The sequence below is a fragment of the Lipophrys pholis genome (assembly GCF_963383615.2).
Source record: "Lipophrys pholis genome assembly, chromosome: 14".
NCBI lineage: Eukaryota > Metazoa > Chordata > Actinopteri > Blenniiformes > Blenniidae > Lipophrys > Lipophrys pholis.
Genome location: NC_137633.1, coordinates 11323036 through 11349926, shown reverse-complemented (window position 1 = coordinate 11349926; position 26891 = coordinate 11323036). Strand labels below are relative to the sequence as shown.

The following is a 26891-nucleotide window of genomic DNA, read 5'->3' as shown; positions in this document are numbered from 1 at the left end:
ACTGATGCGCGGCGCAGCCCGGAGATGCTGCTGCTGATGCTGGCGACCGACTGCAGCATCCGACATGGGCATCCTGTGATCCGGCCGTGCCACAGTGAGTGTTTTTTTTGTTGTTTTTTTTCTTTTCTCCCTACGCCACCTCTCTCCTCTGTTCTCCTTCTCCTTATGTTAAACTTGATCACAACCCTCTCCGTCGCTTATCACTGCCACACTTCTGCTCCTCGCTCTCCTCCCTTTATTGTTGTCTTCCTTTGTGCAGTTTTCTCTCTCTCTCTCTCTCTCTCTCTCTCTCACTCTCTCTCTCTCTCCTCTCTCTTTCTCACGCGCGATGGCGCATAACGCGGCGGAAACCCTGCGTTCTAAAAAGGTGTAAAAGGTGCCGTTTGCTGACACTCCGGACTGGAGGGGAAACGTAGAGAAAGGACCCCCTTCCTGGGTGTACGTCTCACCTTAACAGTCCTTGAGTGAGACAGGCAGGATGAGACGGAGTTTTCAGGGCGGGTTTGGCTTCTCCCACCGGACCAGAGCTGCAGCGCTCGGAGGGTCGAGGGGAGACGGACGGTGGGACAGAGCTCAGGGTGGGACATTTAATTTAGTGTTTGGTGCAGGTGAGACTTTAGAGTTATAGTGCTTATGTGCATTGTTCAGGTGTGTCAGACTGAGGAGGGGGAGAAGGGAGGAGCTCGTCGTGGGAAATACTGTTTTTGCTCGGAGCAAAGGAGAAAAAGAGGGAAGCTTTTTTGTCTAAGGTGATAGAAGAAGAGTCCCATTGGCTTTATGTCATAGTCTCAACCATACACAGTGAAATCAGCTTTTCCCCCTTTAAGAGCTTGAATCGTTTATCTATCTATCTATCTATCTATCTATCTATCTATCTATCTATCTATCTATCTATCTATCTATCTATCTATCTATCTATCTATCTATCTATCTATCTATCTATCTATCTATCTATCTATCTATCTATCTATCTATCTATCTTGTTTGTGGACAAGAGTACTCAGACATTGAAAGCCTCAAGCTGTGGAACTGGGCTAATCCCTAATGACATCTCTCTCTCTCTCTCTCTCTCTCTCTCTCTCTCTCTCTCTCTCTCTCTCTCCCTCTCTCCACCATAAGGACTTGTCTCTGGTTTCTCTTTCCCATACGCAGTTGTGATGATGTGCTGTCCATGGTGCTGAAAACAGCCTTCAACACACTGCTCAGTAATACACTCCAGCTTGACGACTCATCAGCGCTCAACAAGTGCCTATTGGCGACCAAAAAGAAGAGCTGACCAGAAATGAATTCAGAGGTTGTCTTTGGTTGAACCACATATCTTTTAGTCGGGCCTTATGGGCCTGTCTGTGCAAAATCTGCACGTTTACCCTCGTGTGTGCATCGGATTTCTCCAACTACAGTTTTCTCTCTTTTTTTCAAAAACAGGCATTTGAGATTACATTTTGACAAAAACTTTGCCTCGGTGTGAAAGTCAGTGTGTGAGTGTGGTTGTATGTGTTTGCTCAGTGATAGGCCTTCACTCATAATACGCCGTGATCGGCTCCAGCACCACACTTTTCTAAATTGTATAAAAAACGGATGAAGTTCAGGGAAAATAAACGAGCCCTGTTGTGTGATTCATTTGGACAACTCTGTCAACATTACATCAGCACATGTTTTAGAATGGGAACCACACAATGTCACTCCTCACAAGAGATGTCGCTTAATTGTAGCTTCTCAAAACGGATTAGTGGGAAATGAAATGAAAAAAGTATACCGTAAAACTGGGTCATGTGAGCTGTGCCTCTAACCTCTGTCTAACGTTGGGTCAGAAGGAGGTTATGTGCTCGACTGGTGTGCTAACAATAATGCAGAAAACAACAATAAAAAGCAGAAGGATTACATAACAGACAAATTTAGCAACTGCAGTTTGTCTCTCTTCATATTCCTCATGCACACTCTCTCACACAGCCCCCAAGACTTACAGGACACAGTCAGTTCATTACAGTTGCTATGTTTTGTGTTTTTTCTGATTTTGTCTCAGATGGTATTAGAGATCAATCAATCAAAGCAGGTTCGTACAACTCAAAGTGCTTCATTGAAGGTGGACAGTAGTTAGAAGCATTTAAGGTAATATTGTGTGTAAACGAAACTTTTAAAAAGCAAAATGAAGTTGGACTCATGGATCATTTAAGGAAAAAAATATGGACAGCGGAAGCGTAAAAGTGAAGATGAATAATAAGAAAACAAATTTTAAAACCCAAATTTCAAATATGAAAATATAAACAAAATACATAAAGTAATAGCTCAATCAAATAGGAACGGTCTTGATTGATAAAAATAAATAAGCCAAGCACAATAAGCTTTTGTTCGAAAGTTTCCTGCCTTCTTGTTGCCTTCAGCTTGTCGTGTGGATGACAGTCTTTTGGCTGCTCGGGTCACCACAGTACATCATCTGCCTCCAGTCTTGGGCTGCGACTAACTTAGTCCAAGTTCCACTTATATACTGTTGGTCAACGGCATTGAAAGTAGTCATTCTTAACCTGGTATAGCCGTTAAGTTTGTGATCCGCATGTTTTGGCAGTTTTACACAAGATTTCCCTCCTAATGCAAACTTTGCCATTCATCCAGGCCTGGGACCGGCCCCATACGTACACAGATAGTGAACGATAGCTGGTTTTATGTAATGAGGCATATGCATATTAAATATATAATATTAAATGTTAAAAATTCTTGAGTTTGATGTTTCTCAGCAAAAATTCCACACATGCAGTGCTTGTTAAGATCAATTTCTACAGTGCTTTACCTCATTTCATTTAGAGGTAATAAATGCCACTTGAAATGGTCCCTTCATGTCCCTGTTTCCAACAATAGTGCACAGTGAACATGTATTTATGATAAATGAAGGGTTTGCATTTAGTGATATCATTGCTTAACTTTTAATGTAAAATATTGCAATGAGTCATGCAGCTAAAACACATGGACACACAAACAGAAGCTCCTGTGTTCATGAATGGTTTGCTGGCCCTCACCAGCCTCTCTTCATCAGCTGCTGCTCAGCACTGACGTCAGTGAACCTGCCTGCGCATAAAGGCTAATATAATCAGACGCACGCACGCACACACGCACACACACACACACACACACGCACAAGCATGCACACAGCATTTTCAACAGGAACTAAAGGGAAGGAAAAACGATGGGACAAAGAGGAGCGAAAGAGAGAGACCGGAGGGAGAGGAGTCTGTGTGGGAGGAAGATGGCCTTGAGCACTATCATTACAATGTAATCTGATCTCTCTTATGAATTTGTGGCTTCGGTTGCTTTCCCACAGGTATATCAGTAATTTGCATGAAATGAGCTTTAAACTACCTTTTTTTTTCTCTACATATCCCTTTTAATTTTGCTTTCTGAACAATCACACACAACACAACAAACATTTATTAAATTCAATCTTATTCATACAGTGTTGAAATCATCACAGACATCTCACGCTTTTACAGAGAAGAAAACCCCCAGCAATTTCACATGAGCAAGCATAAGCGATGGTGGAAAGGAAAAAGGAAACTTGCAGAAGCAGCCTCAAAGCCGAAAAGTTTCTACTCCTCCAGTTGGGGTTAGAGGATGGAAAGAGAAAAAAAGGACAGCAAAGAGACAAGCAACAAGCACATTAAACACCACCGTATAGAAAGTGAGAGAGGAGAGAAATTCAGTGCAGCAACGATCGCTCAGCAGTGAAAAACTATAGCAGCTTAAATGGAAAATGTTTATTTTTTTTCTAAAGTGCCAATAGTTATCATACTTGGAAGGATAATGTCTGCAATGTGTTGGGAGAGACTCCAACAATTGTTGTGGAACGATTAAGAAGACACAACTTGGTGGTGTGATTTCCACCTATACACAGCCTATATAAAAACTCAGCAAGATTGCACTGCTTTTAAAATCAAAATCCATCTTTTGTCCTGTGAGTTTGCCTTACAAGAAGAAGAAGAAGAAGAAGAAGAAGAAGAAGAAGAAGAAGAAGAAGAAGAAGAAGAAGAAGAAGAAGAAGAAGAAGAAGAAGAAGAAGAAGAAGAAGAAGAAGAAGAAGAAGAAGAAGAAGAAGAAGAAGAAGAAGAAGAAGAAGAAGAAGAAGAAGAAGAAGAAGAAGAAGAAGAAGAAGAAGAAGAAGAAGAAGAAGAAGAAGAAGAAGAAGAAGAAGAAGAAGAAGAAGAAGAAGAAGAAGAAGAAGAAGAAGAAGAAGAAGAAGAAGAAGAAGAAGAAGAAGAAGAAGAAGAAGAAGAAGAAGAAGAAGAAGAAGAAGAAGAAGAAGAAGAAGAAGAAGAAGAAGAAGAAGAAGAAGAAGAAGAAGAAGAAGAAGAAGAAGAAGAAGAAGAAGAAGAAGAAGAAGAAGAAGAAGAAGAAGAAGAAGAAGAAGAAGAAGAAGAAGAAGAAGAAGAAGAAGAAGAAGAAGAAGAAGAAGAAGAAGAAGAAGAAGAAGAAGAAGAAGAAGAAGAAGAAGAAGAAGAAGAAGAAAGAAGAAGAAGAAGAAGAAGAAGAAGAAGAAGAAGAAGAAGAAGAAGAAGAAGAAGAAGAAGAAGAAGAAGAAGAAGAAGAAGAAGAAGAAGAAGAAGAAGAAGAAGAAGAAGAAGAAGAAGAAGAAACAACCAATGTTTTCTCTGTTGCACCGACAACCTCAGCCTGTCACTTTGAGGAAATAGTTGTGAAGAAATGATTGCATGTGTCAAGACCTCCAATCCAATTATCCCCCATAATAGAGTTATTTCCTCTCATTTAAGTGTTGTTTTCAGAATGAGGTGGGGGTTCAGAGAAGTGACAAGGGTAAACTAACCTAGTATTTACACCTTCAGGAGGAGTGACTGACACAATCTCATAAAGATGCTATCTTAACAATAAAACAAATTGGAACTTTTTATATTAACCCTTTCATGACTAGGATTGAATAGATTTTTGTTAATTTTGTGACTGTAGAATTGTCAAACTGTTCAGTTAGTTGAAGCCTTTGCCCATTTTCCTGAGATAACGTCTACCTTCAATATCGGATAGCTATTTGAATTTACCGTGTGATTTTACATGTACTGTAAAGCTCAAGTTACAAGTGAGTGGTCACACGGGGGAATCTTGTCTGTGACTGGACAGTGCTACTGAGGACGTCCCGGGAGCCTTCATGAGAACTGGTGAATTGGAAAACCCCATTTCTCTGCATTATGCTTGTTTAAAAAAAAAAAATAAAAAATCTATAACAAAGTGAACAGAGTTAGATTTATGAGATGTCCCCTGTACATGCCAAACCCTCCCCTGTCATCAGTGACTGGACGGTAAAAAATGAGACAATAGTGCTTTGTTTGTCTGTATCGGCCTGGCAATAACTAAGTATAAAAAAAAACTTTGTCGATGTTGGTAAAATGCAGTTACTATATAGATCGGATCGGATGAAAAGAAAAAGAAAAAAAACAAGCCAGAGATGGAGTGGGAGGAGAGGGTTGCGCAGTAATCAGTGGGATATAAAACACGGTCCACTCGCAGGAGATTGTTTGAACATGGTGTGTAAACACAAGGCAGAGACACTCCACCCATTTGCTGTTAAGTGGCAAAAGATGACAAACAATTCCCTGTCAGAGGAGGAGTGGGAGTGAGTAGGTCTGTAATTTTGAATCGGAAGAGAAGTAGGGAGGTTCGAGGATGAAGAGATAGCCCATGACAGATGTATTGGTGGTGATATATTAAGCCTCTTCAGAGACTGCAGAAAGACACAAGCGCCTGCAGCGGAGGTGCAGATTAGCAAATTGGTTATATAGTGATTATGGACCTCACTTGGCTTCCACTGGAAGTACTTCCTTTTCCATTATGTCTGAGTGTGACCAATATTTCGCAGAGTCTCTCATTCAAGAATTGATCAGCGGGATGAGTCTGACGTCTGCCACCGGAATCAATGAGTCGGCTTACGCAGGTCAAGATGAATAAGCCACGTCTCAGACCAGACATTTCCTGCTCATACTTGAAAACCAAGTTAGCGTACGTATGGAGCTAAGCCCTGACAGTGTGGGACGACCCTGTTGTTTTTCCAAAGCTTAAGGCCACGTAGACAGAGATGTCATAGATATGGCTGGTTAAGCGCAGAGCCAACGGCAATGACACAGTTGTTTTTATTTATCTTGTGGTGTGGAGCCAGATCGAGTCTGCTTTAATCTTTGGGCCCTCACTGCGCTCTGTTAGAGGATGATGGATGAGGATGCTGCAGCCCAAACTGTGAGTGAACCAGGCCGCCTGACAGGCCAGTCATGCAGAGATATTGGTCTGTACACTGGGCCGAGAGCCAGCAGACTGGCTTAGAAACTTTTGATAGATAGGTATGACAGACCTTGAGTGCGATGACAAGAGCAATATACTTATTTATCATTATTCAGGTCGTATCAATGCAAGTCCACATCAAGACCAGCCCGGATATTGGCCAGCCAGTTTTTAAAAAAGTAAGTAACTGGTCAGGCAGCCAAGTCACAGAACCAAAGAGGCATTCAGTTTAGACTGTGACCAGTTTCAATATGCTAAATCCTCATCAATTTTGCTCAGTATCAGTTTTTGGCATGCGGAATGTTTACACTGTGTAGTGAGCATCTCAAGTCTCAAGGCCTTTGGGGTTTTCACCAAGTGCTATTTATTCACATCCATTTTTTTGTTTTTGTAATAAATCTGAATATTCAAAAGTACAACAGAAAGGGAAAATTGTAGATTTGAGTCGATTTGAAGATGAAGAGCTAAAGAGTGAGTCACTTCAAGTGCAAGTGTTACACCTCAGGCTGGATCGTGAATAGATAAACGGTATGCACTTATTCCAGTTAAAACCTGAAAACACAATTAAACTATGCATTGTTTGCTTCAAAATACATTTTAAAATGTAAACCATGCAGAAAATGCAAGGAAACCTGTTTAGGGAAAAATAACTTTGTGGTCATTTTTCTTTCTTGCCAAACAGCAAAGAGAAGCTGGTAAACATGGGCAGAGAAGACACAAACTCAGCTCTCAGCCTCTTTCCTACAAATGTGTCACGATTTCAAAGGTCAATAATTTCCTAATGCTATAAGGTTCTTTGCCAAGAAGCATTGTTAAAACACACACTGTGTTGGTTTGGAATTGTATCGTAATACATCCAAAAAGACAACACAAACAATAAAAATATGTAGGAGCCAATGTGCTTTTTTTTAAATTTCGTTTAATCAATTTAGACTTTATTTTTCAGTTGAAAAAGTAACAATTGGACAATTTAAAAAAAAAAACAGAAATAAGAAAAAGCCCACAAAATAAGAAACTTCACTTTGAAGTATTTTGTATGTGTTTCTATATTGTGTTTACAATACATATGCATATATATTTTATATTGTTCTTAATAATTACATAACTGACTACTGGTGGGTTAGATGACTATTTCAAAAACTGTCAATGAAAGTTACGTTTGCTCATTCATGGCTTTGAAAACAGGTGAACTCTTGAACGTTTGGCTGCGTGTTTACCCCTGTTAGTGTCTTTGTTTGGGAAGGTGGTGGTAAATTTGTGCTTTTTCGCCATCTGTCAGAAATGAACCATGAATTAGCACTTACATAAATTATAATTAAAATTCCATTATTTATAAACTGAAAAATCAATGTTGATCAAAAAGACATGGCCTGATTAGGACCACAAGATGCTGCCAGGGATTTCTCTGTTTTTTTAACCTTCACTGGTTTTTTAAATCAACTTTATCAAAGTATTCACAGTTTAGATGCTGATTTTGAATATATGTACCGCTGTGGAGGAACACAGAGCGGTTGTTTCTCAATTACTGTAATTGCTGTTCTCTTTCCCTTTGCACTGCAAGTGGGCACACATCCATGCTGATCCATAGATTACAGACTGATTAGGCGACGCAGGGAGGTACTCTGGAATTAAAATGTCCTATTAGGCATTATGTTCTGTAGAACAGACAGAAATATCAACGTTCTTGCTTAAAAATCCGTCTATGTATAGTTTGGACAGACGGGGATAGTTGGAGTGTGACTGATGAGTCAGACAATGAGATCAACCTGGCAGGCTCTATTTTCCTTTTTGCGTCGAATTCATTAGACCTGTCAGATTGGGATACTGTGGTCCCTCAAGCAAGGCAGTGAATCAGCCAGACTGTCAGTAAAGTCGGTCAAGCATGAAAAAAAAAAAAAGAATTTTAGGATGCCGCATATCCTTTGCAAACCCATCCAATTATTGGTAATGTCTGTAGGATTCAATGGCTTGGATTTGTGTGACAATTTTGCTTTTTTGCGAGAACTGCACTTTAAATACTTGCTGTGCACGATCTTGTTGGTGTCCTGTGTTGAGTATAAGGTACAATTTCTGATAAAAGCAACTCGGTGATATTCAGATTTATAACAATCACATGTTTTGGTGCAATGAATATCATCCAAACAAGATGAAATCACCAATTACATCACGATACGGGCCGCATGGTACTCTAGTCGTTACTTCTCTCTCCTCTCTGGCTGGAGGCCTTTCTGTGTGGAGCTCGCATCTTCAATCTAGTGTGTGAGTGGGCTTTCTCCGGGTATTCTGGCTTCCTCCCATTATCTACAAACATGCGTTTGAGGTTAGGTGGTGTCTATGAATTGCCCGCGGGTCTATATATGAGTGTGTGTGATGAGCTGATGACCTGATCAGTGTCTGTCCTGCCTTTGCCCTTGCTCAGCGAGAATTAACTCCAGCGCCCCCTGACTCTGAATAAAATAATACTGTGTAGGAGATGGATTAATTAAATTCATGACACAAGACCATTGTAACGATGCAGTGATTGCAAGCTTTATAAAGAGACTTATACGAGATTGTAGTTTGAAAGTAACAGCCTCTAACTCACACCAACCAATGGCAACATCTTTTGATGAAGAAATCCAAGAAGGACAGAATTAAACCGAAACTTGACTTCCAAGTAAATAACTTTCATTCTTGTTGAGAGGGAGGTGACAGCTCTACATTGTGCGGATGTTAAGATATATATATTTCATATGTTTTGTTGAGTCTACATCGTGAAGTAGCTTCGATCGCACTAAACCAGGCAGCAGAAAAAACCCCCGGTATTATATAGCGCTGTACTATGCTCAACAATAAGGCGTACCTGATTGAAGTCGGATGTAATTTAAAGGGCCTGGCTGCACTATTTATCACAGCGATTGATCATAACACATTACTGAGTTCACAAGATTGGAGTGTGGACTGCAGGGGCTCTAAGTACTGCTGTGTAACACTCCTATGAGGTTAGTCTCATAAATCCTAACGGTGAGAGACATTGTAAGAGCTGTACACATACGCACATAAATTATGCACTGTAACATTTTCTCTTTAACGCAGGCTGTATCTATCGATTTATCTGTATGTCTCTCCAAGCAGCTCACTGTGTAGCTGCTGATCCATGAACGGGTGACTTCTCCCCCCCCCGAAAAACATCATTTTGCTTTATTAGTGATATTGTAGCAGAGTGGCTAGTAAGAATATGGCGTACAGAGGAAAACTGAGAGAAAGAATTTAGCAAAGAAAAACCGAATTTCCCTGACTCAGATGTTTTCCCCTTCCTGTTTGATCAGTAGACTGTGAGAACGGGGCCAGGGCCTGATGCCAGGTCTGGGTTTTTTCGACGGGGGCCAGGGCCATGCAGCACAGGCCGGTTGCCAGGTCTGCTCTGAGTGAACCAAAAGAGCTCTTAGCTTTATTAAGCCAATGCAGCTTTTACTGTAAAGGCAATGGGAACTCAATCAGATTGTTCATCCAGCAATTGAGATAGAAGCAGGGGGCGGACATGGAGACGGGCTTAGTCACGGCTGATTAGACACAAGGATGGATGTTCTGACAGCTCTCTTATCTGGAGAGGAAACACTAAGGCTAGAATACTAGAGGTGGTGTTGATGATTATAATGACAGAGATTCATCTATTGATCTGCTACTGGTGGCACATAATGAATGTTTGTTTAGGGGTATAATACTGAAGAAAGCCCCCGTTTAAAATTATATTACAGTGCAAAGCTGTGTTTTGGTAAACACAACAGCAGCATATTTCTCACACGCTGGGAGATGACAGCAATTTGTCAGCGGCGCTTTCGGCTGTGCTCCTCCTCGCTCCTTTTACCTTTAACTACAATTGCTCACATATATTTCCAGTAGTGCTTTCCTTTGTAAGGCATGTGTGTTGGCAAGATTTGTTATTCCAAACCAATAGAAAATTTACTGCCTACGCCCACATTCAATTTAATAATTTAGCCGGTTACGTCGCCACTGGTGCTTTGCTTGGTGCTCAATGTAGAGGCAAAGAAGAGCAGCACAGTGCATAACTGCATCTTGGTCTGAGGGAAAGGAGATGAAGCTGCTGAGAAACTGTCTGTATAATGAATTAATGCACCTGAAACGTTAATGCTTCTCTATCATGAGGTGGAAGTACACTTTCAGTGTGCCTGGATGAGAGTTAATCCTATTTAACTCTCATGTAATGAATAGAAACCGCATTGGTCATGTGGTAGCACAGAGCTGAACCGTGGTAGAAATAACTGGAAAAAAAACCCCGCAATTTTGCCATCTGAAGATCTACTGTGAGCCGTCAGTCGTCTAAGTCAGTGTTACAGACGTTTGATGCACTGATGACGCGGGAGTAGTGAGCAACCGAGCAAAAGGGGTGACTTGAGAGAGTCTTGGTCTTGATGCTCAGCTGTGCCGATTGCCTCGTGGCTCCAGAGTCATATTGATTCACTGTTGGCTAAAAACAAAATAAGCACATTTCCAGAATGCCCAATTATCCCCTTAAAAGCTTTTTCTTATTAGGCTTAATGTCAAAGTAGAGAGCCGCAGACCTGTTGCAGATTCTTTGTGGGATTTGTCTCGTAACCCTGTTTTTTCGCAGGTTAAATGGTTTTAGACCATTAGGCCGTGCTCTAGCCTCGAGCCCGGAGCAGGAGGAACACCTGCTGCACGGCATTGTGCAGCTCAGTTTTGTTGATCTATGACTGTTCAAATAGCTCACAACATGCGGCAGGTGGTGGCCACTGTCAAAGAAACTAGCCAGAAAACAATAAAGGTAACAGATGTTTAAAACAACCCACACAACAAACAAGCTGTTTGCATGATTTGATTGGAGATATGGAGAAATGACGGTGTTGGTTTTGTGTTTGTGTGGCTTCATCACACAAGTCGGAACCACAACAATGTCAAATAGAGCGTATTAGCTCAGTTTAGGAGTTTTACAGAATGATATTGGATTCGTGTGCAGGTATCAGTGACTCCGATTAAATCTACTGCGGCCTGCCCGGCCTTCCACACACGTTCTCTGTTATAGCTGCACCTTTATTGATGAGATCTTTCTGGAAGATCAAAGCTCCGTCCTCTAATGAAAAGCAGATTCGCCATTTTTCATTCTGCTCATCTTCTCCGTACTCTCCCCCCCGAGCAACACACACACACACACACACACACACACACACACACACACACACACACACACACACACACACACACACACACACACACACACACACACACACACACACACACAAACGCACAATCAGCCAGTGAGACGACCTTGCAAAGTAAAAAAAAAACAAAAACAATAGAGGTAACCGTTATTAGTAATCTGTCCACTTGGTGCAGCACTTTAAGTACTGAGACTCGGCGCTGAATTGCAGATGGCAACAATGCTTGCAGCCCCGAGATAATGTGATGCAACAATTTCTATTAATATTGAAATCTAAGCCAGACCAAGACGAGTGGGTTAGTGAATACCTGCATACAAAAGGGCTGCAGAAATCCTTTGTTCTGATCAGCAACAGGATTTTTTTAGGCGTTGGTCTCTCAATGGGGAGGCTGTAGGTTTGATTCCCCCCATCTCCACACGTTGACGTGTCCTTGAGCAACACACTGAACCACAGACTGCTCCCAACCGATGGACTGAGCACCTTGCATAGCAGCGGCCTTGTTGGTGTGGGAATGTGTGTGTGAATGTGATTAGCAGTGGAGAAGCACGATATCCATTTGCCATTTTACAAACATTAATCTGAGAGAAACACAGTGGCTGGATTTTCAACTTGCTATAACAAAAAAAATATAATAAATCCAGTTTTGGTAAAAAGTCCATTAAATATGAACAATTTGGTTTAAACATAATGTTTGGTCTCGTCCAATAGAGATTAATTCTGATCGTGTATGATCCACATAGCTACGATGAATTTAACACCACTGCACTAATGCTTTAGTCACAGGTGAAAGTTTGTTCTGTGTCTTGTTTTGTCTTCAATTGTTGAACAAACATGTGAACATTTCTGGTTTAACCTTTAAATCCAGATAGATTTTTTTTGTTGTTGCATACGGCGTCAAATGATCATGTGAAACACTGCTGACTGTTTCTGCTTTTTTAGTAATGAAATGGTCATTTAGAGTCGGCAGCAGATTAGACAACAGCTGTGTCTTTTAATTATAATTTAGGCGAGTTGTGGAACATGAGAGCAACAGATATCATGTGGGAAGTGTTCCGCTCTCAAACAGCAGTCTGAAATTGAATGTAAGAAAATAATTTGTGTCATCTACAGTCATCTCTATGTAAAACATTGGGTGTCTCTGGATTAAATTAGAATCTGGAGTAAGAACTTCATGCGGAGTTGCCACTGAGTGCATCCACATGTGCACTTATGTGTGTCTTCCGCATGCACTGTTCACCATACATGTATGTATTTGCAGGTCGCTGAGTTAGATGATTATTCACAATAACAAATTCTCCGTTAATCATGCGTGATTGTATGCTTAGCATTCACACGTTTCAAATCCAATTCTCAAAAAGTCGCTGATAAATGAGATGATGATGCAATCATTTACAGATCTCCACCGGCAGTGTGTGTGTCTTTTACAAATCAAAATTCAGGAAATTTTGAATTTAGTGGTGAAATATTTGATTTCAAGATATTATACCTTTTAAACTAACCAAACAAGTTGTAAATACATCTCTAAAGTTCAAAACTACATCTTGATCTCAAGGCGGTTTGGTTAAAAATGAGTATTTTGACTGTGATTTGAATCATTCTTATCAACTCTGCTGCAGCTTATCAGATTTTACACGAAGAGTTGAGCTACTTTTTTGGGGGTCTGTTTTTTGTCAGATATTGCAGATAAAACATGATTTGTACCTCAGTTGTGGACATGATGAATGTGTTATTCAAAGAAAATCACTTTTCAAGCTCACTGTAACACCGCGGAGGCTCACACTTCCACGACACGCAGGCCCTGCTTGTCCCGGTTAAACAGGATAATTGCAGCCGTTGTTTGAGTGCTTCGCATTACAGCTGAGAGGCGAGGTGGGCGCGCTCGGTGAGTTTGTTCCGTAACTTACCGTTCGTCGTTTAGAGTGGATGATCAGTGTTAGTTCACCCGCTGTTAAGAGAGTGAGAGTCAGACTATTGCACTTTGTAACAATTGATGGTTTTAACGGTGCTGTTTTTAACGGCGTCCCCCATGAGGCTGTTGCTCACCAGAGGCGCCGCTTGAAGGCAGGAGAAAAAGCACCATAAATCCTCTTCAGTTTGAACTCGTCTTGATTGCTGTTCGCACGTATTATTCTGCAGCACAGATGCAGCTTTTGTGGTTTGAGTTACATTCGTATTCAGCCACATGTTTATTGTTTAACAGTGTCGGCTCGAATGATGTTTCAGGTTTTGTACACAAAGGATTTATTTTGTTTGTGTGCTACAACGTGAGGTGAGAACATATTCTCGTAATGTAAAACAAAAGTTTATTTTGTGTTGTAGCCCAAGTGGAAATGTCCACAGCTGGAGAGAAATGAGTCGAATAGTTAATTTTTTGAGTGGTTTTTATGTTATTATCTTAAATAGAACAGAGGAATATTGCTGTGCCAACCTGTGATGTACACTCGATTTTGACATGACCAAATATGTGATGTGTAAATGCTGCTACATGAAAATAAAATAAAGTTTAAAAAAAAACTTGATTAATTTGATGTGAATTAGTTCACAAGCATAACCCAGGAAGCACAGAATTTATGTTACTTTATTTATTATTTTCATTGGTGGAAATAATAAATTACAAATATTTTTTTTTCAATATGGAACTTTGGAGTCCTTTTCTCCAAATATTTACTTTTCAGTGCCACCAACACCATGCAATCTATTTTCTATTATCAAAAACCAGATATTTCGAACGACTACAGCCACAATTTGAATGTTTGATGCTCACAACTTTCGATTTGCATTTTTGGAGACAATAAGTTTAAATACTTCTATATTTGATTACTGTCAAATCACCATTGTGTTATTGTAATATGCTTTATTTGCTGGTTGTGGTATGTGCTTTGGATGGATATTTTATTGTGGTAAGATGAATCAAAAGCTTGAAATTGTGAAGAAATATTTATACTTGAGTAGGATTTTTTGAAGATATTTTTGTGAGTATTTTCCTAAAAACAGCACTTTCACTTTAATCAAGCACAGTTTTAAGCGATTTGAGCAAGTTTGTTTTGCCCTTTTTGACCTCTGCTGCAACTTTTACGATGTATTCCCACAAATTGTTTATGAAATTGCTTTAGTAGAGCTACCAGCTTATGTCTTTTCCCAATTTTTTCAACAGAAAGTTAGTTTTATTAAAGTTGTAGGAACATTATGCAATCCACAGCCTGTGATTTGTGGATGACGTAACCTTATGTAACTGCATCTGTCAACAAACACAGACCTGTAAAGTCAACTAAAGATCATGCATTTAAATAAATAAGTAAGTTAAAAAAGTGAAATAAGTTAGAAATATGCAAGATTCAGTGATGAGATCAGAAAACTTTTATTTAGAAGCTGAAAATCAGTGTGTGTGCTCCTGCTGTGCTGCTGAGGCTGTGTGTGTGTGTGTGTGTGTGTGTGTGTGTGTGTGTGTGTGTGTGTGTGTGTGTGTGTGTGTGTGTGTGTGTGTGTGTGTGTGTGTGTGTGTGTGTGTGTGTGTGTGTGTGTGTGTGTGTGTGTGTATACAGTATGTGTCTGCCTTTTACTTTTTTCAGTAGAGCTGTTTGCTGTTTAATTCCCTTGATTGGAATTTTTTTTCATTACAATGAGAGCATTTATTAAAGTCATGCCATTCCATATTTGAATCATTTGCTCAAAGAAGCCATTCAAAATCAGTTTTGTTTTGTTTTAGCAGAAGTATGTATACTGATCCACATATTACCTTCCCACTCTTATAAACAAAAGAAGATGATTTAGCATCCATGGCTGTTACTAATGAACTTGGCTACTATAGCAACAGGGCCACAGGGAGAGGGCTGCTAATTAACGGCTTCCTCATTCGGGTTACGCTTCGTTTGTGAGCAATTGTGTAAAACATCTCCACCTTTAGGCACCAGTGTCTTGGCATGTGTACTCAAAAATAATCTTTCCTCTTATGAATAATAGAAATCACTGTGCTGTGAAATGCTGCAAAATAAATCTTCCCACCTTTGTCTTTCAGATAATGTTCTCTCTTGCCATGTGGAGAAAAACTAACATGGCATTCCACTGAACGGGCACAAGCAGCAAGACAAAGGCTGATCATCCTCTGTTGTTTTGATAAGGAATAATTCATCTTCCACCGTGCTCTGCACAACCAACCAATCACTCACACTTGAAGGAAAAACAAAACCCAGAGAGCCTGTATCTTCAACTTCTAAATTCCTTCTGTCTGACCGCTTGCCCTCAGTATGAGTGGCCTAGCCAGGAAGCTGGACCCTCGCAGAATACAATGGGCCTCAACATGGAATACCTTTGCGTCCCGTGTCCTGAGGACCAAACCTGTAGAGTCCATGTTGGACTCAGCCGTGATCGGCACCAGCTCACACGGCACCAGACTGGCCAGGGTGTTATCCACGGTGGACCTGGTGTCACTGGGTGTGGGCAGCTGTGTCGGCACGGGGATGTATGTGGTCTCGGGGCTGGTCGCCAAGGAGATGGCTGGTCCAGGGGTCATTGTGTCCTTCATCATTGCAGCTGTGGCCTCCATTCTATCAGGTGAGCTTATACCCTGTCTCTGAAGTACCCAGGGTGACTATAACTACAGCTTAAAGGTTACTGCCATTCATATATACCGAGAGTAACTATGCAGTTATAACAAGGGTAAAAACATTACACGGGCAAAGATGTAATATGAGAGGCTCTCAGGGGATATCTTAGAACTACCCTCAGGTAAGGTTCCTATCAATACTTTTAATCTTACCTTTCACTAAAGAGGTAATGCTGTCAAATTACCGACACGCGTCTGCACATATGTGTGTCTTTACTGCACTGTCCTCTCCATCTGTCTCAAGGCGTGTGTTACGCAGAGTTCGGCGTGCGTGTGCCTAAGACCACAGGTTCGGCCTACACGTACAGCTATGTGACTGTGGGCGAGTGCGTGGCTTTCTTCATCGGCTGGAATCTAATCCTGGAATATCTGATTGGCACGGCGGCGGGGGCGTCGGCTCTCAGCAGCATGGCCGACTCGCTGGCCAATCACAGCATCAGCAACTTCATGATTTCACACATCGGAACACTTACCGGCCTGGGTAAGTGGGACGGGGGGCGGGGGGGTTGTTCACTTGGACAAAAAAAAACTTTTGTCCCCTATATTTTCATTTTAGTAATAGATTCACATAGATTTTCTGGTTTGTTGTAATACTGGGGCTTAATGATGGAGATGTGGACTTGAGAAGAGATGGGGTTTTTTCAGAGTCATGCTCGGCTCGGCTCGCAGAAGTCTGCAGGAGGCAAATATTTCCTGCTTGTGTTGTTTGAACTCGATCCCCCTTTTCTTGTGGCGGCAATGCAAATCTATGTTGACCCAGAGGAGCAGATTTAATAAACTCACTGAGTGGTGGTTATTCAGTGTTTGATTACCATCATTGTTTGCTCAGTGAAGTTATGAAATATTGGAAGAATTTTTTTTATATAGCTCTGAGAAAGTAGGGCTTCTCTTTCTTCACTTATAGAATAGAATAGAATAGAACTGTATTTATATAGCACCTTTCACAGACGTGTGTCACAAGGTGAATAACAGCACTAAAAACTTTTTTTTTTTTTTTATATACGTATCATTACCATATTTTTCATCCCCTAATAAAAAAACAAATATATGATTCATTTAACATTGTTCTTCAAGTCTGCAGTAAAAACGGTACAGGCTGGTCTAGTGTGATACTATATGATGTATATGCATGCGATGTGTGTCTCTGGGTGATGCTGCCTTGTCAGGCTCTCCCTGTTGCCCACTGGCAATGTGGTCACATGACTGAGCAGCTGTTCCTCGGTCTCATGGAAAGTTTCCTTTTCCTGCAGGAGAAAAAAAAAAAAAAGAGTCTCTGCACCCATCGGAAAGTGTGGAATTCAGCTTAAAATAAACCTTGGTACTTTCCAAACATGCACAGCCTGGGTTCTTGTGGAATACGTGTGGTAATATCTGTGTAATCTTTGCTCAGAAAGGTCCTGGTAGCAGTGCTCACCACTACACCACTGTACCACCTGCTATAAAATACTAACCTCTGAAGCTGATATCATCAGACATATTCCACATGGAGAAGGACCACACGTAGGCGAAGGCCTGATAGTTCCACATACTGTTTCTTCAATGGGGGGATTTGATATAAGCTTAATACAACTTGGTGTTACACTGTTGACTTGACAAGACAAGAAACTTTAAGGCACCTTGAGCAATTTTAGGTCTAATTAGGTTTAATACTAATCTTCAAGTATTGAGGGGCACAGTGGGCCGAGTGTTTAGTGCGTCTGAGTTCAATCCCTGGCCTTTCCACCGTGTTGTGTCCTTGAGCAAGGCACTTTGATCGACTTTGCTCCAATCTACTCGGCTGTATAAATGAGTATCGGCATATGCCGGGGACTAACCTGTGATGGACCAGTGTCCCCTCCAGAGGGAGTTACAAACTCTCACCCGCTTCGCTCTATGGAAACCGGAGATAAGAGCCGGCCGGGTAAGCCCTCGTGGCCTGGAAAGAGTTTAGTTTAGTTTAGTTTAGTTTCAAGTATTCAACCCCAACCCTTCACACATGTTATGATCTGTGTCTCTCCGTTGTTAAGCCTGTACATGTTTCCCCTCTTCAGGTAAAGGTGAGCAGTCGTACCCAGACCTGCTGGCGCTGCTGATTGCGTTGCTGGTGACCGTGATTGTGGCCCTGGGAGTGAAGAACTCTGTGGGTTTCAACAACGTCCTGAACGTCATCAACCTCATCGTGTGGGTGTTCATGATGATCGCCGGGCTCTTCTTCGTCAACGGAGAGAACTGGGACGAGGGGAGGTTTCTGCCCTTCGGCTGGTCGGGGGTATGTACACAAACACACAGCGACAACATGGCGGTGAAGCCCAACTCTCGGCGCCGTCTGGTGTGTGAGCCACTGTTTCTCTCACGTCTCCCCCGCTGCAGGTAATGCAGGGTGCAGCCACTTGTTTCTATGCCTTCATTGGATTTGATATCATCGCTACAACAGGAGAAGAGGCCAAGAGTCCCAACACCTCCATCCCGTACGCCATCACTGCCTCACTCATCACCTGCCTCACTGCCTATGTCTCTGTGAGTTCCCTCAGAAACAACACACGCTCCATTTATCACTACTCGGGTGGATTTGAAAATTAGGACACTGTTTTAAGACATTGGAAAAATGCAAAATACAAATTTTCCTAACAAAAAGTAAACAGGCCTTTCCTACAGTTTACGAGATATTTTTTGCCTCTGAAGTGAGATGATGATTTTTTGATGATATTAAATCTGTCTTTTACAAATGATTATTATCAAATAGGTTGTGAGTAGATGGTAGGCTTTAACACGGACACATATGGTGTTGACCTTTTTATATTGTTTATACAATTAGATGTTCCGTTTTTGGGTTTTTTTGGTTGGGGTTTTTGGTTTTTTTTTTGGGGGGGGTGTTGTGTTGTTTCGTTTTTTTACATGTTCGAAATAAAAACTTAAAAAAAAAAAAAAAAAGGCTTTAATCTCAGCACAGCTGTTTTTTCATACACCTTCATCAGCTTTATAAAAAATTTTTAATGTTGGAACAAATGTACAATCTCTTCTTTGATTTGTGAACAAAGCTATATTTCAGTTCATGTTACAATCTCCACCCTGTTCTGTGATGAAAATGTGAAGATATGTCTCCGCTTGATTTATTGTTATTCCTTATCTCCGTGACTGCATCATCCAGTTACATGGTCTTACTTGTGAATACAGAGCTCTAAATCTACAATAAATGTGAAGTAATCACAGCACGAATGAAGATGCTCTTCCTGCACTCCGGTTGTGTGGGTGTGTTTCTCATCTCTGATCTTCACATATGCAGCTCGCATCGCCTTTCAGCCTTTTGCCTAATGGGTGCTGGATGGTTGTTGCCATGGGTGCTGGGTAACAGCAGCCTATCAGAAATGAGAACATTCTCAGCATTGCTAGGGGCAAAGCTTGCCTCAACTTCAAAATTTAAAGACTTTTTTTTTTCACTCAGAATCCTTTAGTCCTTCGATCTTTCTGTCTCCCAGTCAGATTTAGTCCTCCACATCACCCCTATCCTCTGTTCCATAGTCTATTTTATCTCTCACTGACTTAATCTCCATCTTTCTTTGATCAGTCTCGCTCTTTAGGCATCTTCAAATAACTTTCCTGCTCTGTTAAAGGTACTTAAGCTGCTGCAGTTCAATACAAACACAATACATGTCACCGTTTTTCTGTGTGCCATGTAGTGACTAACAAGTTTCTCAAAGTCAAAAAAGTAATCTACTTGGAAAAGTGACTATGTAACTCAATTAGGATTATGGCTGCACATACTTTATTTCGGTCAGGTATTATCAATGCATGGTATTCTTAACACAAACAACCCAGTTCATGTATTCATTCAAGGTCAACACACTAATCTGGCATGCAGAGAGAACTTACCAACATGCAGACAGATTTTTATAAGGTAACCTATCTTTTATTTAGAGTCATGAAAACATCACACCAGTGATTACAGGTTCAGTCGGTCGTCTTTCTTGATGCGGTCAGGAGGGCCGCGAGACTTTAATGTGGACGAAGTGCTCCTCATATAAACAGGAGATTTGAAAAAAGTAACCTAGTTAAATCCTGAGGAAATAGTTGGTGTCAGGAGCAGGTCAGAGAGAGACGGCAGCTCCACGAATTTTGATCGATGACAGAAGTAAGGCGCAATCTGTTCACGTACTGTTATGTAATTGCGATGGTACTATTAATGTTCTTGTATTGCTACCAGAAGTAGTGGCGATGCAGTTTCTAACACATTATCACCAACTCTAGTGTCTTCCAGTGGCTCTTTGTGCTCTGTTCTCAGCATTTGTGAATTATTGTGTAATTTCTTGTCAATTCCCTTGTGTTTTCTGTTTATTCTGTGCACTGCTGTCTTGTTATGTTTCTGTTGTCTTCCTTTTTCCTTCATCTTTGTATTTGGTCTCCATTTGTTCTCCTCTTGTTACACACCTGGATCTTGTTCTCCTTCTGCTCTCCAGTGTGTTTGTGGTCATGGACTCCTCCCTTGTGCTGATTAACCCTGTTCTTTCTGGTTCTCTGGCGTGCGTGTGTGTGTGTGTGTGTGTGTGTGACTCAATGTCTTATCTGTTTCCATCGCTGTGAACCTGCTCATTTTCTTTAAAATTAACATTTTTTTCTGAATCACACTTCCTGTAACCCTGACATTTACCACATAGTTTTTTTCCTCACATAGCTGCTCTTAACAGGGCAGTAAGGGAGAGTATTACGTTGAATGATATATTTAGGAAATCCTCGGTCGCAGAGGGGGGTCACATGAAAGTGCAAACTGAAAATTAGCTGACACTGAGCTGAAGTGGGCACTCTGGGTCCTGTTGTGAATCAGCTTTGCCCTCTCAAACAAATATATTCAACAAGGATTGGCTTTAGGATTCCCCTCAGCTTAGTATAGTCCCCGTTGGCTGCTTCAAACACACTGTCAACAAGCCTGTGCCTGGATTGGAAGGAGGGTTAAAGTGCACCCGGTTACTTGAGAGGACATTGATCTCTCTATCTTCCTCACTGGACAGGGATAGTCTTTCTTTTTTTTTTTTTTTTCCTTTCTCACTTTCTGTAAGCTCTCCCTGCAAATCCATCTTTTTGCAGCGCAGTGTTTATGACAGATGGCCCTGCATGATTTCACACGTCAGAAACAGGGATAAACACACGCACGTACGCACGTACGCACGCACAGATCCGCAAATATATATCCCAAGTGAACATTTCTACATGTGTTGTTATGTGTAGCATCTTATACAAACCCTGCATGGCTGAGTTACGAGAATGGAGCTCAACATATATCATCGTTTACAGTGTAATGTGTCTGTGGTCAGACCATTTTACTTTAAGGATGTTCCGTCTTTTAATACTACTCTGGAGCTTGACCTTCATGTAAAGATGAGTTTGTTCAGTTCATCCAAAATAAAAGTAAATATCCAAATATTGCAGTACTCAAACTAAAACTTCAGAATGTGACTAATCAATCATCCTAGGGATACTCGCAACAAAATCCATTTTGCAAGAGTTTTTCTGGAAATTTTCTTGTTAGATTTTGCGTTTTCAAAGATTTTTTCATTAATAGCCACATGTTTGCGTTTCCATCCAGGTTTCTGTGATACTGACACTGATGGTGCCATACGATGAGATTGACGCAGATGCCCCACTGATGGAGATGTTTGCCGTGCACGGTTGTATGTTCGCTAAGTATATTGTGGCGGTCGGATCCATAGCCGGACTCACTGTATCCCTCCTGGGTTCCCTGTTCCCCATGCCCAGGGTCATCTACGCCATGGCAGGGGACGGCCTTCTATTTAAGTCAGTGTGCACAGTAATGTGTTGTTTTTGTGCCCTATATACAGAATCTAAACAATGTGTGTGTGTCTAAGCGCTTTGATCTTTGTGTGTGTAGGTTTCTGGCCAATGTGTCTTCTTATACCGAGACCCCCGCTGTGGCCTGTGTGGTGTCGGGCTTTCTGGCTGCCCTGCTGTCCCTCCTGGTCAGTCTGAGAGACCTCATAGAGATGATGTCTATAGGAACCCTGCTGGCTTATACTCTGGTGAGTGGGTGTGAGTGATGGAGAAAACCAACATGCATCTGACTCACAGCATTATGTCACTTTAATACGGAGCTTTATTCCCAGCATCTTAAGCAAAGAGGCCATCTGTTGTCCAGTCACAGTTTATTTATTTGTGTATTAACGCGAACAGAGTGAAGGTTATTATTTATTTATTTTTTTGTCATCACCAGGACTCTTAGGCATTATAATATGATCTGGCTAAGTTAAAGAATATATCATCTGCACATAATAATAAGGATTTTTGCTGCAAACATTAATCCCTGCAATGCATGAATTATTCAGAACTATGATAAAACTATATATGTACAGGAACTGTCTCTCCAAAGCCAACAATGTGTTGCACCTCTGTCACAGATAGTCGGCAAAAAACCTGCAAAATCAACTGCAAGTGCCGTGCATAACCACCACGTGCTTAACTATTGAACTAGAACTGAAAAGAGCATTGTTTGGCCCACAGACAGCATAAGGCCCTTTGGTTGTGGCTGACCAGCCTCTATGAAGCAAAGATAAATGAGTGCTCATGATTCATGTAATACAACTGCTTTTTTTCCTCTTTCTTTCCTTTTGTTATTGCAGTGTAAATTCCCTTCCATGGGCCACAACTAACATCTGGAGGCCTTATAGTTTAAGAAAAAAAAGAATGAAATAAATGCACTTGCCAACACGTACAACCCCTGTACCCGTGCAGACCAATTTGTAAAAATGAATAAGCTATTGATTTCTCTGAAAATGATGGAATCATTAGTATTCAAAGCACATTTTCAATCAGGTATCCCTATAAATTACTGTATTACTGAGGATTTCTAGGTCACATACTGTCTATCATTTACATACATGTTGACAAAAATTTAAATTGGACCATTAGTTCTTTTCTTTAAATCAGCTACTACAATTATGGTGGAAGTGATTGGTCACAATATGATGCTGTGGTCATCAGGGTCACATTTGTGTTGCCCACGTCTCAACATATTCCAATGAATGAATTAAGTTTATGTCAAATATAAAATGAAATCATAGATCTTGAAAGATACTGTATATGCTTTGTTTCCAAGTGCAACAACAACTAATTCCTTTTTTTTTTTTTTTTTTTTTTTTAACTGAAGTCGAAGAAAATTGGGCTAATTTTGAGAAGAACAGATCATTTTGTTTAAGGATTAAAATTGGAATCACTTTTGCCAGCCATAACAGGCTGAAATGTTCTGGACTGATTAAAAAGCAGGAACAACAGCTAATCACAAGCATTTCACAAACTTGCTTTTTATTAAGCAATATAAGCAGAACGGCGGTCAACTTGTGACTTAACCCTCCACATTATTCCTAGTTTATATTGGTCCCAATCTGGAAAGTTAATGTCCCATACCTTGTCCGAGAAAAAGTCAAATTAACCCAATTTTCTAAGGTTTTATAAAGAACCTTCTGTGCTTAGGGACATTATGTTATTTTTATGTAAATACTAAAAGCAATAAGCAGGACGTTTGGTATTTGAATTAAACAGTGTATTTTCCTACAGGTGAGTCTGTGTGTTCTACTGTTACGTTACCAACCGGAGGGCGACATCCATGGCTTTGTGAATTTTCTCTCGGAGGAGCAGAACAACAAAAGGAAAGAGGGAGTTTTGGCCGAGTGCGAGAAAGAGGCCTGTTCGCCAACCAGTGAGGCTGATGAGTACGGAGGGGCATCCACTAATACCTGCGGGGCCAAAAACCTGCCGTCGCTAGGTGACAATGAGATGCTGATCGGCAAGCCGGATAAAAACGCGTACACTGCCAGCCACCCAAACTATGGTACAGTGGATATGACCACAGGCATTGAAGCAGAGGAGTCAGAAGGTGGGATGTCCCGCCGTTTAAAGAAGCTGATTGGACCACACTATTACACCCTGAGGATCCGACTCGGCCTCCCGGGAAAGATGGACAGGCCGACACAAGCCACGGGGAAAACCGTCACTGTGTGTGTGCTGCTGCTCTTCATCTTCAACTTTATTTTCTGCTCCTTCATCATTTTTGGTAAGAACAAGTCAACAAAACCACGTTGAAACTTCCTGTGGAATGTAGGAATATAATTATCCCCTCTATTTTCTTTGTTGTTTCAGGAGCGAGCAGTATTGGAGAGGGTCGTTGGTGGGCTCTGCTGCTATTGATCCTCCTCATTATCTTCATCGCTCTGCTGGTCGTCATCATCCTACAGCAGCCGGAGAACCCTAAACGGCTGCCCTACATGGCACCCTGTGTGCCATTCGTACCCGCTTCAGCCATGCTGGTCAATATCTACCTCATGCTTAAACTTTCCGCCATCACTTGGATACGATTTTCAATCTGGTGTTTCGTGGGTAAGTGAGCACATTTCTGATCATTTTCAGCCTCTCCAATATGAAATGCATTAAGTTTTTCTGTTTTGTTGGCATTATTACGCTACAGTCTTAATCTGAAACAAAAGAATTGTTCATTGTAATACTCGTAAAAATTAAAAAATTAAAAAAGGTGTAATTTACCCAGTTAGCAAGGCAACTCTTTTTTGTGACAGCAGAACAGGGGGAAGCCTAATTTTTCTTTCATATCGTTCAGTTTTATCTAAAAGACTGTGTTTGTCCTGCTTATTAAGTCCTGGGTGTCTTTATAGTTTTTATTGCTTTTCTAAAGGCACAGTACATGTAGACTGATGTCCAGGAGAGATTCCAGGAGAGATTACACAAACACAATTGATTGTGTATCTTTTCAGTTTGTGAGTGGGACTGCTGGTCTTTTCTGACTCACTCAGAGTGGGATGATTTGTCTCATAGTTTGCTGTTATTTAAAAAAAAAAGAAAAAAGAAAATACTTGGTCAAATATGCTGTGTGTGTTTTATACACTTTTTTTTGTGTGTATATTCAGTATGTGTTTGGGTGACTCTCCCCTCAGGTGTCCTGATCTATTTTGGCTATGGCATGTGGAATAGTACACTGGAGATCACAGCCAGAGAAAATGAAGTGCATGCCTCCACCTATCAGCGCTACGATCAAGGTGTGGACGAAGGCTTCTGTGGCTTCGAAGATGACTTCTACCCACCTAACACTGACGCCTGGGGTGCACCAGAGGGGGGGTCGGGGCTGACCCCTCCACCGGAGGCAAAACCTGAAAGCGATGGGATGCCATCGAAAGGTGGAGGAGGAACCGTTGCCAATCGTGCCCTCGCAGAGGAGGATCCAATGGATTTCTGAAAAGGACAGACTCTTGTGTTGCCCTGAATGTACTGCCTTGTCTGCTGCCTGGGGGAAGGGAGGGGAAACAGAGTGTGAGCGCATGAACGGTTGAGTGTGCGCGCGCGCGTGTGTGTGCGTGTGTGCGTGTGTGCGTGTGTGCGTGTGTGCGTGTGTGCGTGTGTGCGTGTGTGCGTGTGTGTGTGTGTGTGTGTGTGTGTGTGTGTGTGTGTGTGTGTGTGTGTGTGTGTGCATGCATGCATGTGGGTGTGTGTATTTGTTTGTGTTTCTAACCCTTGGGCTAGATTGTTTTGTAGCAGAGGAATAGTTTTTCTTCCACTTTGCTTTACCAGACGTGGCTCCCTCTCCCACTCCCACACAAACGTGGGCGTCAAGGTCATGAATGTCTTCACACAGTCACTTGTTATTCACTTACTGGAGACTACGTCCCACACAAAGAAAGGCCAGATACAGAACTGCAGATGTAGCAAGAGATAAATTGGCATGTGGTGGGTCACTGCGCTGTGACCCATGTAACATTGTGTATTAAGCATTTTGTTAAACTGTTTCTATGTCAGAGTTACGGGATACAGGAGAGGAGACAGTGATGAGAAGGTACAGATGAATCAGCACCTCCCTTCCTTTTCCGACACAGACTGACAGGAAAGTGTGATGACAGCATGGCAAGTCCACATGACCTGTATTATTTTCACCAAGAAAACACCCACACACTGTTAAATATGGAAAGAAAGAAAGAAAATCACAAAAGGCTTTCTTAAAATGAAAAACAACAATACTTAACATGTTTCTCCTGAGCCCTACCATCTAGCCCAAGGGACCGCAAAGTGGATTTGGAAAAAGGGTGTTGATGTTTTCTGTCACAAATAGTACTTGGACTTTGCTTGCAATAGTGCCTTCATCTATTGTGTATGTATGTGAGATTATGATTATGTATGTTTTCTACTTTTATTTTGCCTGTGTCTGTGAGAGGGTGTACTGTGCGTGCTCTAAATCTCCACATTTCCATTGACTCTCATGTACATGTGTTTAAAATGTGTTTTCACTCTATATGCGTAGGTATTGTTTTACATTTAGTTTGTTCCTCCCACTCTGCCCCGGCATGTCACTCAAAATCAATCCACCTGCAGCAAAGTACCTCGTGGTGCAATTGAACACATGATCGTCACTGTAATAGAAAAGAATAGAGAGGAGGCTGTTTAACCGAAGACGGGAACAGATTGAATCCAAACTGACAACCTCCAAGTTTTATTGTCAGAGATGTCTCATTATCTCTTCTTCATTCAGTGTACTTGTGTCTCAGTTGATGAGGATTTTGCTGCTTGCCATGTCCAGGGATTTACTCTTTTAGTCCATTGAATTAAGAAAACTGATATTCTCCGATGATCTCGTCGAGTGAGGACTATATTGGGGACTGTACAAATTTAAAAGAAACAAAACTTTGTAGAAATGTATCATTTCCACTCCAATTTAACTCAAATCTCATCCCTCATCTTCATTTTCTCTACTCAAATGTTTCCAAAGGGGTGGAAAAATCTTTATTTGCCAGATGTCCGCAGTGATATACAGTGAGATGAAGTCCTCCTCTGCTTTAAACCCACTACTCTGCAACCAG

General features: G+C 41.3%; 1 protein-coding gene across 1 annotated transcript; it reads left to right on the top strand.

Annotated features, from left to right (window-relative positions):
* Nucleotides 1-26696, top strand: slc7a14a (solute carrier family 7 member 14a). The gene is made up of 10 exons (XM_080479297.1): nt 1-94; nt 15466-16001; nt 16298-16534; nt 18084-18301; nt 18403-18549; nt 21611-21819; nt 21914-22061; nt 23593-24088; nt 24175-24411; nt 24981-26696. Exons 2-10 carry the CDS (start codon nt 15695-15697, stop codon nt 25277-25279), a joined length of 2298 nt encoding a protein of 765 aa, XP_080335423.1. The 5' UTR covers nt 1-94; nt 15466-15694; the 3' UTR covers nt 25280-26696.
* Nucleotides 26697-26891: the final 195 nt, after the last annotated feature.